The sequence below is a fragment of the Chanos chanos genome, chromosome 1 (genome assembly GCF_902362185.1).
Source record: "Chanos chanos chromosome 1, fChaCha1.1, whole genome shotgun sequence".
Classification (NCBI taxonomy): Eukaryota; Metazoa; Chordata; class Actinopteri; order Gonorynchiformes; family Chanidae; genus Chanos; species Chanos chanos.
The window spans coordinates 60,574,889-60,591,296 of record NC_044495.1 but is presented as its reverse complement, the minus strand read 5'-3'; the positions used below and the strand labels follow the sequence as shown (position 1 = coordinate 60,591,296).

At 41.7% G+C, this 16,408-nt stretch overlaps 2 protein-coding genes across 2 annotated transcripts in view; both read right to left on the bottom strand.

Moving 5' to 3' along the window:
• The window catches only part of pebp4 (phosphatidylethanolamine binding protein 4), an 80,929-nt gene extending 71,424 nt beyond the window's left edge, over positions 1–9,505 (bottom strand). The window contains exons 1-2 of the mRNA XM_030766610.1: positions 9,402–9,505; positions 8,576–8,702 (exon numbers count right to left, since the gene is read on the bottom strand). Coding sequence (XP_030622470.1) covers positions 8,576–8,702; positions 9,402–9,505 — 231 coding nt within the window. The remainder of the gene's footprint in view (positions 1–8,575; positions 8,703–9,401) is intronic.
• Positions 9,506–14,671: 5,166 nt separating this feature from the next.
• The window catches only part of rhobtb2a (Rho related BTB domain containing 2a), a 15,172-nt gene continuing 13,435 nt past the window's right edge, over positions 14,672–16,408 (bottom strand). The window contains exons 9-10 of the mRNA XM_030776088.1: positions 15,619–15,724; positions 14,672–14,984 (exon numbers count right to left, since the gene is read on the bottom strand). Coding sequence (XP_030631948.1) covers positions 14,776–14,984; positions 15,619–15,724 — 315 coding nt within the window. The 3' untranslated portion in view covers positions 14,672–14,775. The remainder of the gene's footprint in view (positions 14,985–15,618; positions 15,725–16,408) is intronic.

The following is a 16,408-nucleotide window of genomic DNA, read 5'->3' as shown; positions in this document are numbered from 1 at the left end:
ACCATTAAACAGTCGACGGAAGGCATCGCCTCACCCCCATAAAACACATCGTTCATAACATGACTGAACTGACTACAAAAAGTGCCTTCAGACACTCAAATATATGTGTTTGATTCACAGCCCCCCCCCCCCCCCACACACACACACACACCTCTCTCCTCTCTCTCTCTCTATCGCTCACTCTCTCTTCAGAGATGAATGGAGACTAAAACGAGGACAGTCGCCCACTGAAAGTAAAAAAAGAAAATGAAAAATCCCTCCTGTCTTCCTCCGGCTTTCAGCAGCCCCAACAGGAAGACCTTTCTGGAATCCTGCATGGGAGGAGGTGTAGGCTTTTCCCGGGAATGACAGGGTCCGCCGAAGAGAGAGAGAGAGGAACCCCACCCGCGGAGAGAGAGCGGCGCTGCCAAGGCTGGAGAGGGTGAGTGGGCAGCGTGGAGACGGCTGCCCGCTGAGGGTACAGCCGGGCTTCGACCGTTCTGCCCGATGCCGTCGTCACCGGCACCGCGAGAAAACCCCCCCCCCAAAAAAAAAAGATAGCTGAGACTCACCGAAATAAGATAAGAAAAACGACAACGTCGAGAAAAAAAAAACAGAGAGAGGGAGGAGAGGATGGATGGATGGAGGGAGGGAGGGAGGGAGGGAGAGAGAGAGAGAGAGAGAAAGAGAGGGAGGGACGGTCGCATTCAAATCCTCTCTTGACGCCTCCACAAGGTTTAAGCAAAGCGTACGAAATCATTCACACGCAGGGCGAGCGAGAGAAAGAGAGAGAGAGGGAGAGAGAGAAGGGTGAGATAGAGATAGAGAGTGAAAGAGAGAGAGAGAGAGAGAGAGAGAGAAAGAGAGAGGAAACAGAAGCTGAGGAGATCAGAAAACCAGGCAGTTCTAATCGCAGTAATGGTTTCAGCGCTTGTGTTCCTGGCCTCTGGACTTGACAGGAACCTGTCTCTTAGGCTCGGATAGGCTCTCTAATCTAAAGAAGACCTTATGATTCCCTGAAGGAACGCCCCCCCCCCCCCCCCCCCCCCCTACAACCACAGCAGCTTCACTCACATTCTACATTTAACTTGTGCAATGTCATCTGGGAACACTGAAGACAAAGGGACAGATTTCTAAAATTTCCTTTAGGTTGTTTTTTTTTTAAACACCTTTGTAATTCCAGTGATGCTCTATGAGGGCAGATCTAAACCAAAAAGAGTGGCAGATTATGGATATAAATACACTTTTATAACATGATAAAATGCCAATAATCTAAAACCCACCAGAGTATTTACAACACCTCCTGCACAGGCTGATGAAAATATTCCATCATTTCTAAACAGTCAAATCCTATAGTCGCCTTTTATTTTTATTTAAAAGATTCCCTCATACAAAATGTTCTGTTACTCTGGTCTGTTACTCTGGTTTTGTCTAAGTGGCTTTACCAAAAAAAAAAAAGAAAATGTTTTCTGCAATTACATGCAAAAAAAACAATCTTTTATGTTTAAAAAAAGAGCATATACATTTTTTGCATGTGTCTCTTTGAGTGTTTGTGTATTTTTTTCATACATCTTTGTGAGTGTTTGTGTATTTTTTTCACACATCTCTCTGAGTTGTTTGTGTATTTTTACATGCGTCTCTCTGAGTGTTTGTGTATTTTTATATGCATCTCTGTGAGTGTTTGTGTATTTTTTTCATACATCTCTGTGAGTGTGTGTGTATTTTTTTCATACATCTCTGTGAGTGTTTGTGTATTTTTATATGCATCTCTGTGAGTGTTTGTGTATTTTTTTCATACATCTCTGTGAGTGTTTGTGTATTTTTTTCATACATCTCTGTGAGTGTTTGTGTATTTTTACATGCGTCTCTCTGAGTTGTTTGTGTATTTTTTTCATACATCTCTCTGAGTGTGTGTGTATTTTTTTCATAAATCTCTGTGAGTATTTGTGTATTTTTTTCATACATCTCTATGAGTGTTTGTGTATTTTTACATGCATCTCTGTGAGTGTGTGTGTATTTTTTCATACATCTCTGTGAGTGTTTGTGTATTTTATTCATACATCTCTGTGAGTGTGTGTGTATTTTTACATGCATCTCTCTGAGTGTTTGTGTATTTTTACATGCATCTCTGTGAGTGTTTATGTATTTTTACTTGCATCTCTCTGAGTGTTTGTGTATTTTTTTCATACATCTCTGTGAGTGTTTGTGTATTTTTACATGCGTCTCTCTGAGTGTTTGTGTATTTTTATATGCATCTCTCTGAGTGTTTGTGTATTTTTACATGCATCTCTGTGAGTGTGTGTGTATTTTTTTCATAAATCTCTGTGAGTGTTTGTGTATTTTTTCATACATCTTTGTGAGTGTTTGTGTATTTTTACATGCATCTCTGTGAGTGTTTGTGTATTTTTACATTCATCTCTGTGAGTGTTTGTGTATTTTTTTCATACATCTCTGTGAGTGTTTGTGCATTTTTACATGCATCTTTCTGAGTTGTTTGTGTATTTTTTTCATACATCTCTGTGAGTGTTTGTGTATTTTTACATGCGTCTCTCTGAGTTGTTTGTGTATTTTTTTCATACATCTCTGTGAGTGTTTGTGTATTTTTACATGCGTCTCTCTGAGTTGTTTGTGTATTTTTTTCATACATCTCTGTGAGTGTTTGTGTATTTTTACATGCATCTCTGTGAGTGTTTGTGTATTTTTACATGCGTCTCTCTGAGTTGTTTGTGTATTTTTTTCATACATCTCTGTGAGTGTTTGTGTATTTTTACATGCGTCTCTCTGAGTGTTTGTGTATTTTTATATGCATCTCTGTGAGTGTTTGTGTATTTTTTTCATACATCTCTGTGAGTGTTTGTGTATTTTTTTCATACATCTCTGTGAGTGTTTGTGTATTTTTACATGCGTCTCTCTGAGTTGTTTGTGTATTTTTTTCATACATCTCTCTGAGTGTGTGTGTATTTTTTTCATAAATCTCTGTGAGTATTTGTGTATTTTTTTCATACATCTCTATGAGTGTTTGTGTATTTTTACATGCATCTCTCTGAGTGTTTGTGTATTTTTACATGTATCTCTGTGAACATTTGCTAGCTTCATCTTTGCTCCTCTTGGGTAAAACTGAAGCATGAAAAAAAAAAAAAAAGGGAAAAAAAACCCTCATGGTCTTAATGCGTCAAAGACGTTAGCAGAACTGGAACGAGGCAAGTGTTAGTACACAGTATGCTGCCAATTACACAGCCACCAAACTGTCAACACAGAACACACACTCAGAAAAGACAATGTTCCCGGAGACGCCTGGACAAACGTTACGATTTTTCTCTCGTCCCTCCGCTGACAGGAGCCGCATTAAGACAGAAAATCTGTGACAACTGCTTTCAGAGATTCAGACAAGAAGAAAAGTGTTAAAACAAAACACATTTAAAGCAAAAAAATGTAAAAATGAAATAAATAAGAGAATGAGATCTCTGAAAGCAGGTCCTAGGGTTTAATGTTTGCCTGCCAAAGTGTTGAGTAGATTTATTTAAAATAATTTTTGTTTGTCCACCTTATCTGCCTATGCAAAAACCATAGCCTATGATTAACGCAGTCCAGTAACGCAGTCCACGATTGGTAGATTAAAAAATCTCCTCCAATCACTGCGTGAAAAATCTATCAGACCATAGCCTGCACTATGTCTGTCTCTTAATCGTCTGCAGTGTTGTCTGGGTCTGTGGCGAGTTTGTCTTCCCCCCGTGTGCGGTTTGTGAGTCCCGCCTGGAAACCATTTCACATCCAGCTGCATTTGGATGGTTAAAACAAAAGTGTGATTAATCTAGCTGATTGACTCTCTCTCTCTTTTTTTTTTTTTTTTCTCTCCACCACCGATGACCCCATTAAGGTTTGACAAATTCAGTTAATTCTCTGAAAAAAAGGCTCACGCAGGGAGAAACCTGCTGCTACATGGTAATGTATTCCCATAGACTACACGCCGAGACCGCATCTCAAACTTAAAAGGCCAGCCGAAAAAAAAAACAAAAAAAATACATAAATAGACGAATAAATAAATAACAACTTCTTCGATCTTAATTACACATTTATTAATGCTGGACGGAACAAGAGTAACACGCAGAGACCGAGAATTTCAGTGCGAGGAAAGTGCAATTTCACAAAGCCATCAACAACTGCCATTATATTTTATATCCTATTACATTCTTATGTTTTTGTCACGTAAATGAGCGCTAACCCGATGAGTAGAACACATAAAACGTATAGGCAGACCCATTAGTCTGATGGCGCCATTAAGAATTTTCCAGAAAGCGTAGCGGTGACATACAGCCACTGTGGACGGAAGAGTAAGTTGGAGCGACGGGCGTAAGTCATTACTTTGAGAATTGGGAAGTCTGTTTTTTTTTGTTGTTGTTTTTTTTGTTGGTATTTTTTTTTTTTTGTGTGTGCCCCCCTGTTTTTGTTTTGGCTAATGAAAGCCCATTTATGGGCCGCGGAGCTGGATCGCTGCCTAGTTTCCCCTCCATTCCAATTACCCAGCATGCCCTCGGCGGGGGAGGGTCTAATGAAGTGGGTGTCACCGCGGGGAGCGAGTGTCGGCCCTTGGCCGCTGCCCTGCCGGACCAGACTTGCGTTTCCGTGGCTACTGCGTGTGTGTGTGTGTGTGCGTGCGTGCGTGTGCATGCGTATGTATGTGTGTGTGCATGTGCGTGTGTGTGTGTGAGGTGGCGGACAGGACTAGGACAAGGCGAAGAGAAAGAGACAAAGAAAAAAAGAGCGGGAAAAAGGGCAGAGAGTGAAAGGGAAAGTAAGACAGAGTGAGAGAAAGACAGACAAAGAAAGACAGACAGACAAAGAGAGGGAGAGAGAGAGAGAGAGAGAGAGAGAGAGGAGGAAACAGAACGACCATGGAGCAACGACCGACTGACCACACGCTGACACAGACCCTCATCTTCCTCACCCCAAATCTCACCAGAGGGTCTCCAGCTGCCGAATGTGGTTATAACTGTCAGGCAGACAAAGAGTCAGAAACACGGGTGGTTGGGTGGGGGTGGTTAGGTGGGGGTGGGGGTGGGGGGGTATGATGAGTTTCAAAACGCGGTAAATAAAGTTGGTATTGATTTGATCTCACGTGTAATCCGTTTTGCTGTCTGCCACCAAGTCCAGCAATAAAAGAGAATCATGCTGGACAGGGGTAAGGCTAATTCTGCCATACATCACAGGGGGTTTGGGAGACACGAGCACAATACATCATCCACACAGCAGACTGCTTAGCTACGGAATTTATGAACCAACTCCTAAAATTGAAGTGGCTTCAATTTTCAGTTTCCAATTTATAGACAGAGTGCGGTGTTGTTTTGCCCGGCTCGGCTCTGGCTGATTCTGTTTGGAGTTTATATAAGGGATGCCGCAGACGCCGGGCCGCGGGGCTGCCTCAAACCAGATTGGACCCGTGCGGCCGACAGACGGCGGCTTTGTACCGAGTGACCTGACGGTTCCCGGTGAACCTCGGAGTTACGGGGGGCTGCGTACTCTCTCTCGGGTCGCCCCGGAGTGCCGCTGGAAAAAACCAGAGAAGGAGAAAGAGGAACGAAGCTCCGGTCCACGTGAAACACAAGAACGTACGGTCAGTCCCGCACCCCATGGGCTGCGGTCAGCTCACAGCGGAGTGTTCAATGAATGCAGAACGGAACAAAAAATCATAAACTACCACAGACAATAGAAGTCATATTGCATCTAACTCTCCATACTTGAAAATATATCCTGCAAAAATGTGACTTGTTTCCTTAGCTTTTAATTTAAAAAAAAAAAAAAACTCAGCAGAGCTTGAATTTTATAACTATCATTTAGATTTTTGATAGAGGGGGGGAAAAAAAACAGGTTCTCTGCTGATAATGATAATAATAATAATAATAATAATAAAAAAAAAACCCAAAAATAATAATAATCATCATTTTCCATTAATTATTTAATGAATGTTCCTTGACATCTCTCCTGACAATGAGCCACTGAAATTGACCTGAGGTCCCTTAAAACGTTCGATTCATCCGGCACTGCAAGTCCCAGTCCCCACTTCATTACCGCCAAACCCCCTATAATGAGCCTAAACACCCGTCATTAATTTCCGTCTAAAACCCAACTGATAAACAGCGTTATTATTTTAGAGTCAGTCTGGACTCCTCTCTGATTGGCTGAAAACCGCAGCCGAGCGACGAGATGGGATCCGTTCCTGCTAAAAAGCTTTTGACTCATTTTAGCTCAAATTATGACAAACAAATATCAGCAGGAAAAAACAACAACAAGAGTTCCAGACAAAGGTCGATTTAAAGTGCTTTATGTTTTATCTTTCCAGGACATAAATAAATAAAAATATAAACAAATTAAAGCTATAAAAATGAAAACACGTGAAAAAGCGAAACCAAAACTATATATATAAACAATCTAAATCTGCTTCCAGTACAATATGTTTCCAGAGGAAAACCCTGCTCCTGTGTCAAAAATACACACACACACACGTATACATATATAAATACACACACACACACATACACACACACACGTATACATATATAAATACACACACACACACACACATGTATACACACACATATACACACATATATAAATACACACACACACACACACACGCACGCACACACACGTATACATATATAAATACACACACACACGCACGCGCACACACGTATACATATATAAATACACACACTCACACACACACACGCACACACACGTATACATATATAAATACACACACACACACACACACACGCATACATATATAAATACACACACACACACACGCACACATATATAAATACACACACATGCATACACACACACACACACACGTATACACACATATATAAATACACACACATGCATACACACACACACACACACGTATACACACACGTATACACACATATATAAATACACACATGCATACACACACACACACACGTATACACACACACACGTATACATATATAAATACACACACATGCATGCACACACACACACACACACACACATATACACACACACACGCATACACACACACACACACGTATACACACACATATACACACATATATAAATACACACAAAAGCTTCTAAGAAAACACAGACCACATCTCCACTCGGAGCATGTGCAGTAAAGAACCGTGCAAATGTTTAGGGAGAGCTGTGTTTTGCAATCGTAGACGTGCATGCATTTCACGACGCAGAGAACACCGAGTCTGAACATTTCACGACTGAAATCATAATTTATTACAACACTGACGCCGATCCGCTCTGTCTTTGTTAGACAAAGTTTGGGGACAACTGGGGGTCAGAGGTCATAAACAGGATGACTGATTCGTTTCCAGTTCTGACTGTAACAAAGCAGACACATATCTAAATGTTTTGGAGACTGGTTCTCAGAGGGGCTAACTAAACACGCTGTCCCTCTCTTCTCTTAATTCACACACTTTCCTAAAACTGTTTCACTGACTGTTCACCCAAAATGAGTTCATTCAAGTTCAGTACAGCGACACAAATACCTAGGCACGAAAGACAAAGAAACACACAGCATTTTATTCATTTATTTCTCCTACATAATAACCTAATTATGTGAAACTGGGGGACAGAATTGAGAAGAACACAGTCAGACCGTCAGCTAATTATGCATTTAAAAAAAAAAATCAAATATCAACTGCCCATCCTGTCTCAATGTCTCAAACATTCAAACAACGAAGACAAACTCAGAAACAATGCCTCTTTGACGCCGAAGCTGAGTAAAAACGTCAAATTAATAGGGTGCTTGCGCCCCCTTGTGGTATCAAGCCGACATAACAGCGCTGATATTTGAGAGACACGCAGCAGCGACAGGACCAAATAGGAAACGAATGTCCCCAGAGGGCGAGAAATGGCTGCAAACTATCATTTATGACAACATACATAATACAGTTCCCAATAACATACCTAATGCATAAGCAGAATTACAAAACGGTGTGGTCGGTGACAGAAGACATACAAAAACCACACCTCGGCCACACGGTTCAGGAGGCAGATCCGTGTTTAAATATTGACCCGGACACGTCCTCATCACATGAGTGTGAGTTTACACTGGGAACTACAGCACGTCTGTCTTCACAACTCTGCTACAGCTCCCATATAGCACGAATGGTTGGTAACCCACCACCTAGAGCGGTAGCTTTTCCATGGCACGTTTTTACAAAAAGAGGAGACCCTTTCTCCCACTGGTATCATTTGTGAATCCATTTGTGAATTGTTCAGGCCCCAATATAATGCTGAACGAGAACAAAACAAACGAAACTCAAATTCAGAAGCCAAGCTGTGCTCTGATTGGCTGTGCACTAGTGGCAAACCAGACTGAAAGCTTACAAATTTATGGTCCCTGTCAGAAGAGATGCCTACCCCCAGAATGGAACTTTATATGATCTACATGAAGTGAGAGGTGCCCACACACACACATACACATGAACACAAACACACACACGCACATGCACACACACACGAACACAAACACACACACGCACACACACACACACAAACACACACACACACACACACAGACTGTCCCTCTCACCTGCTTTGCATCAGCCAGCCGCACCCGTGGGGGACCCCACTCCTTGCTGATCTTCTCCCTGAGCTCGGCAGGGACGACCATACACTCACGGATGTCCAGCTCTGGGTACATCACCTCTAAACCTCCCCTGAACACGTCACAAGAGACAGATTTAAAAAAAAAAAAAAAGAAAAAGAAAGAAAAAGAAGAAGAAGAAAAAGAAAAAGAAGAAGAAGAAGCCCCTTTGACCAGATCTAAGAAACTTCAGTCAAACTTCAGTCAGACACTCCGCGGTCTGACGTCACCGCCCTGGACTCCAACCAACCCACACTGGACATGTGATTCAGAGTAATATCAGCACAGCAACACGGTATTTCTGAGTCTGAAATGACGGGACACAAGTCTCTCCTGACACCAGAGCCAAGAGCGAACCACCATCTGGCTCCTTCTTCCATGTGAAAGTTGAGAGTGGTTTCACGCTGCGGTGGTAATGGATTCGGTCGGCGCTGGCGAGTGGGTTTGGTGTGGGATCAGTCAATTGCTGCGCTCCACGCACTGACTCAGTCGTGTACTCTGAGGGAATCCTACACCCCAGCTGAGCAGAGGTGTGAGGAAATAAGCTCTCTCCTTCTCTTCACTTCTCCCCCTCAACAACAGTACAGTTTGATAGTGATGTGGAGGAGAGAGAACTTTTGTTGTTGTTGTTGTTGTTGTTGTTTTTAAGTTTGTTTGGGTGAAGTAAACAGTCCCCGGGTGTGAGAGGGACAATAAAGAGGGGGGGGAACAGGGGCAAAGAGTGAGGGATAGAGCAAAAGAGAGAGACAAACTGACTCGTAAAACGTCTTACTTGCAGAAGCGGACATCGGACGGGCTCAGGGTCTCAGCGGACGCTGCTCCAACCGGAGACTCGACGGCGCAGGCAAAGATGACCACGACAAAAGCCACCAACATTGTCAGTTTCTGAACAGAAAGAAGTGGAGTACCTTTATTTAAATATCATTTCAAACCGGAGAATACCTAGTGGCCTGTGTCCTACGGAGTAAGCGCGAGTGGATTTGAAATCACCTGAGCGCCTTTGACGCATCAAAGTTAACAGTGTTGAAACTAATTGTATGAGCGACCTGAAAACGCACCGGTCGGCTTTTCGTTCATTAAACGTTTGGCAAATGTTGCCATGTTGCTAAACGTGCCCCTTTTCAATAATGAACTGTTTTTGTTTTTGTTTTGTTTTTTTTTTACAAGAAACGCATATTTTGTTCGGCGTATACTTTGTCTACCTCATGCATTAAAGCCTGCGGGATTTCACACTTTTCAGAACGTCACAGTGCTCACAGTACACACTTGACTTGACGTTGTCAAGGTACACGGAATTAACAATAAAAATGTCGCAAAATGTATACCGTTCGTAAAGAATTAGACCAAATTTACCTGAGAAACACAACCAGGACGTTGCCCACTCTCGACGTTTGGAGACTTGGCGGAGTTTTCCTGACCCTACGCTCCTGTACCACACTTCAAAGCTAATTTTGGAACCCAAGACAGGCCCACTGCACTTTCTCATTGGTGACCTCTTCAGGTAAATCATTTTAATTTGAGCACCGATAGGTTACTGGAAATGTCAATCATATTTTCAACTCTTAGGTCATCCAATTGTTATTTAGTGAATAAATAGAAACTTTTAGGCTCGTCATTTCATTGCTCATAGTCTCCATAAATAAAACACGACAATAAATCACATGAGAACCGTTAAATCACATTTATTAAATAAACACTATTTACACATTTCAAGAACACATGCTACAGTTTCAGAGTTACATCTCCCGATAAACGATACAAACTTTATCTGTTCATTTATTTTTCTTTTTATTTACTTATTTATTTTTTAATTCTCCAGATCAAGAGAAAGATGCGTCGCCAATTGACAAGAGAAAAATGTCAATTCAGGCAATCAATACTGAGAAAACATTCAAGTTTTGTAATTAGCCGTTTCATTTTCAAGGCGTCTTTATTGGAGTGACACTATGCGACTCTGATTGTGCAGCGGGAAAAAAATTCATCTACCGGCGCTGCAGCGAAAAAACCTTTGGCTTTGTGCTTCTAATAGAGCGGTGTTACTAGCACCTAACACTAATAGAAAAAGAACCCAACGGTTTCTGAGTGCTAACTTATGAATTTTAACTTATTCTCTTTTATTTAGTTTGCTTGTTAAGTTCCTGATGTTTGCTGATCCAAGCAAGTATAAAACGCAGACAGAACGTGCTTTATGTTTGAATACCGTCTTGAGGTGCATTGGGACAACAACGGGTATGCTGCATAGTTTTCAGTAGTCTGCAAGAATCTACTGTAAGGGTTTTGTTTTAATATGATTATTATTTGTATTCACATTGAAAAAACGAGTATTTTAAGCTCTGTCTTACATTTCAAAGCAGTCAGAAAAAGTGGCCCAATGGTTTGGCTGAAACTGTCGTCATTTTTAGTGCTTGGATTCATACCATTCGACTCAAACTCGCCGTCTAATTTAAAATCTCACAGAAAGTGTCGATAATCGTAAAACACAGATGGGAAACGGAATTCCCTGCATTGGTTTGATAGGCCGTGGGTGGGGGTGAACAGACCGTTATATTCTGTAATTGAGGAGTTATGAAACAAGGCGATTAATATCATCCTTTCAGACGACAACGCGGGAAAAACAAGTACACGCTACCTCGAAGAAAAAAGAAAAACGTGAATTCACGTGAAGCCTAGAGAAACTACCCGGGTAAAACATTCCAACAAAGCGGTCAAATACAGACTCGTTTCTTTCACGTATGTACAACATAACTTTACGTATTCTGCTGATACAATACATTGTACAATACATTTAGTAAGTATAGTACTGGGGCACATCTCTCAAAATACAAACGAATACAGAGTGACGATATCAACATTCACCGTCAAACATACGTTAACGTTAAGGCATGAGGTGGAATAACTTGAATTGATTGATTGATTTAGATCCTGATGCTTCTCATCTGTTTGTGTACCAGCAGCGTCATTTTATGCCACTGTAAGACCAAATCGGATAACTTAGCCTATCCTCTGTTTCACCATACATCTGAATACATCTGGTTTCGAGTTAGCTGTTGGGTTAGAGTTGACTTAGGTTGTCCTGTTGTTCAAAAATGATCAGCGTTCTCACCTTCTGTAAACCAATGTCTATGGAACTGTCCGTTTACATGGCAACACGCTTTGCCAAAGTATAGCGGGCAACTGATCTGATCCAACCTAGAGAATTTCCTTCTCCTGAACACCCTGGGGGAGAAAAGTAGTGTATTTGACCATTTAAACATTAAGTTGTGAGTGACATTCAAAGTAATGTGTTTAAAGTACATGGTTACAATTTCCCCATTGGTTGACACGTAATACTGCATTTAAACATACCATAAAATGTGAACGAGTTTGATATACAGTCTACAATGCAAGTAAATGACACATCATTTCCATTAAAAAAAAAAAGAGAGAGAGAGAGTTCGTACCAATTGTAAGCCCCTTGTTGTGAAAATTCCACTGTATAGCTACTTGTAGTCTAGCCTTTGACATGCAGTTTATTTCTGTGATCCGATGAAGTAGTAACATTTCCAGCTCTAAAGTAGGTGTGTAGCTGGCTTTAAAAAAAAAAAGCCGACACAGAATTATTGTCTCCCTCTGACAGACTCTCTGTTTGCCTGCATGCACGAAAGTCTCTACGGTATAAAATAGAACTACCATGACCTAGGATAGGGTCGCCCCTGTGCTCAGTTAGCCTTACATTAGCATACCGAAGTGCAATTTTTTAATAACCTTGTTTAACCCAAAAAAAAAAAAAAAAAAGGCAGACCTCAGGTTTTGTCGAAAATATTTGTTTTGTTTTTTTTTCTTAGTTTTTTTTTTTCCCACTGTCTAGATGAAAAGCAATCTGCCTTGGCCAGATTTTTCACTGAACATTTTACCTGCATGTCAGTGCAAGCATTTCAACTGAAAGCTCAAACTCCCTGGGAACAGAGAATGAAGAGATGCACTAGACCCCCCCCCCCCCGTTAGTGTCTTCATTACACATAATGTTCAGTCTATGATTCACTAAAACCGACCCTGTCTTTCACACAGCGTTCACTCAGCGAATCAACGATTCAGTTTTAGCATTTAGCATCCGGTTTTAGCATTTCATCAGACAAGTATTTTTTATATAAATGCATTCTGACTCTGTGTTTTTGGGGTTTTTTTTTTTTTTTTGCTTTTTTGCTTCCTTTAAAGTACTCTAAATGTGTCTGAATGTATTTAAACTACTCTAAATGCATTTAAATGTATTTAGCATGTCCCTATAAGCATACTGAAGACGCTACACTCTAGAGCAAACTTAGTGTTTCGGAGGAAGAATATCGACGTACACCAGGCAGACGTCCTTCAGTTACGGGCTGCAGAAAGCACTAAATGACAATAAACTCTACGGAACCTGACTAAAGTTAGGATGAGACCAATTCAGTCATGGGCCACCTCCCCCCCACCTCCATTGCGTGTGTGTGTGTGTATGTGTGTATGTGTGTGTGTGTTGGGGGGGGGGGGGGGGGGGATGGGAGGGGGTTGAAGAGGGATGTCCTGATAGCTGCATGAGACATACCTCAAGACATACAGAATTCGCTGGGCTGGGTAAAAAGCATCAATCTAAAAGGTTCACTTTGGTAAAAGGCTGCAGCAACTGCCCTGTACTGGGCAGGAAAACACCTCAGAGCGAATGCTGATTGGTAGATTAAACCAAGACACAGGACAGCACCACCATTACACTGTAGTAGGGCACAGAATGTGTGTGGAACCCTTCTGGGGAAAAAAAAAAAGCTACCTCTAAGAAAAGTAGTGGTTTAGTATTTTGATTGTAGTGGCAATATATCAGACGGACTAACGTTATAACGCAGTTATGATGCAACTCTTCAGGAGGTAATCCCTGACCTGAACTCATCTACCTGACATGTGTCAGAAAAGGTGTTTGTTCTGTAGCTGCGTGCTAACTTTTGGAAAAAGGTTTCATTTCCAAATGGTCCAAATGTCTGAATCAGCTTTGCCAGTCAAATGCAGATGAGTGATTGGGAAGAGGTATAGAGTGGGAGCCCTTTCTGACAGGTAACCACTACTAAAAAAAAAAATAAGTGTGTGCATATACACACACACACACACACACACACACATCTACCACAGTGTGCATTTATCACAGTTCACTTCAACTTTAACACCAGGGCAAGTTGTGCACAAAAGCGCCCCCCCCCCCCCCCCCCCCCCCCGTACAATTCTTTAATTTTACACACAAGCACAACAGTGTAAGAGCTGTATAAACTTCTGTTTGGCCTGATGACCGACTTCAGACTATGTGGACAATCTTCCAAGAGGCCTGAGACAGTCCAGCAGTCTCAGACTGTCCAACAAGACCATCAGAACGAATCAGGGACGTCCTGCTTCGCGTGTACCAGAGAGCCGAAAACACGTTCAAAAGGCCCCCGGTTTTGTCGGTTTCACTCTGAAACACTGGGCGAATGATTGTAGACTGAGTAGAGTGAAGTAGAAGAGTGTTTGAGAACTGAGATACTTTTGTCCACTTTCACCTGTGTGGTTTTGCTGGTTGTCTGGTTATTAGTTTTGTTTTTTGTTTGTTTGTTTTGGTTTTTTTTTAAATCGCGTGTTTTTGTTTTTTTGTCCATTGCAGCTGATAAGTACTTAAGTAGCATTTTAAGTTATTAGCACAGAAAACAAAGATGAGCCCAAGTTTCAGGTTTTCATCCGGGCTTCGCACGGCCCTGCTGCTGATGGTTCCATCTGGACGAAATACGTAACAGTGCGTGAGGCTGTCGTTAGTGTTTTCGTGTGGAGTGTGCACAGGACAAGACGCAGAACCTGATACCCAAGTTAGCGTTTAGCATTAGCAAATTGGAGCCTTGAATAAAGCTCTGTCTCCAGCACTGCTGGGAGGAAGAAAAAAAAAAAAAAGCCAAAACAAAACAAAAAACGAACCTTCTTTTCCAAAGCTCCCTCTCTCCTTCTTCAGTTTCCGTCCCTTTCATTGTCAGAACTTGGGCTACAAGACTTGACGAGTGCAGCTTTAAGGAAACTGACAAAAGGGCCCAAATTGTTGAGCCAAGATGGCCACCACAGCCAATGCAGCAGACTCTACTCTTTCCTCCCCCCTCCCACGAAGGTGGAGCTTACACCCTGAGAACCAATCAGATGACAGCAGAAGAGCCCGGAGAGGACGGGGAGTTGGAAGAAGGGGAGGATGGAAGGTTCCAGAGGAACCACTTGCGTTTGCACTGTCGTTTCTGATACAGGTAGTCCTCTTTCTCCCGCTCCTTCCGAGCTCTCTGGTAGTGATCGTCCTCTTTCAGGTACCACACGGGAGGCCATCGATGCTTCTCAAAGTAATCTTGGTTTTCTAAAAGACACAAAAAAAAAACAGTAAAAAATGACCACATCGCATGGCCAAATATCTATACAATAATTGTGACATCTGCAATAGCTGTTAAAATAATGTATACGCTTATACGCATACACGCTAAACAGGATTTCACCGGTCGCTCACTCTTCCACAGTAAAAATAATGTATTTATTAACTCCACAGGGACCTGGCTGTCACAGCCCACCAGAGGTCACCTGACTGACTCACCCACCAATAGGAACAAGGCATTTTTGTTCCCTTAGGCTCTGGGTCACAGTCAGAAAGTGAGACTCAGAAGGGATTAGAACTGTGACTCCCTGATGTAAGAATACACCTCTATACCATTCCATAGGTCCTCGATACAGCACATCCCCACAACACCCACAGAATCATTAAAATCCCGTTTTAAAAAGAACATCCCAATTGGATATTTAACCAAAAAGACGCACATAAGTATTGCATCCACGATTTCTTTTGTTAATGAAAGTTAAAATCATTTGAACTGCCATTCAGAATGAAGGCCATGGATGTTCAAAAATGCTTTTCAGAAATTACAGTGCCATGGATGTTTGTGAAGATGTTTGTGAGTATGTGAGTCGTTTGTGTGACCGTGATATGCATGAGTCTGTACCTGAACACTTGGCTTTCATGTCTCGTGGGAATTTTCGACACACGCTGTTGTAGTTGGTGCAGATATGGTGGAGGCACCAACCTGTCAGCTGCTGAGCACAGTGGAACTGAAAAAAGAATCAACCAATCACATGACAGACAAAAAACACAAACACCACGAATCCATGCAGTTTGGAATGATGTTTAAAAATATTTGTATACATGAATTTCATGTTTAGCTTTTTTTCTCATTTCAAAACATAGTGAAGCCCAATGAGTATTGTGTATGTCGACCAATCGCTGCAAAACACCAACATCTGCATCCTACTTCACAACAGATACGCGTGCAGTAAATACCTCCGAATTAAATAAGTATTTGAAGTATTTGATTGACTTTATCACGGTCCAGTTCTCTCAGATGGTTCCTTTACTTTGTAGACTGGGAAAGCATTTCGACAGTAATACAAAACGTCACATGAATGCCTCACAGAGTCAACATCAATTTGTCCTGTTCATGAGGAGAAGAAAGACACGAAGGAACCAGACCACAGAAGGGCTTTGTCACAATGAAACCTTTTTTTACTTTGTTCTCTCCCAGGTTATACCTTTCATCTGCAGACACAGATCGTGTCTGGTTTCTATCATATCTTTTAAGCGTTTTTCTTTTTTAATTTTGGTCCGAGAAAAAGCCCCCACTGATGCTACCGAGGAGAGGATGAGAGCGTAAGGTCAGGCCGGAGCTGATCAGATCTCAAACTCTCATTTAAACGGCAGTGTCTGGACTATAAAAGCTTTCTGATTAACCTGTCTAC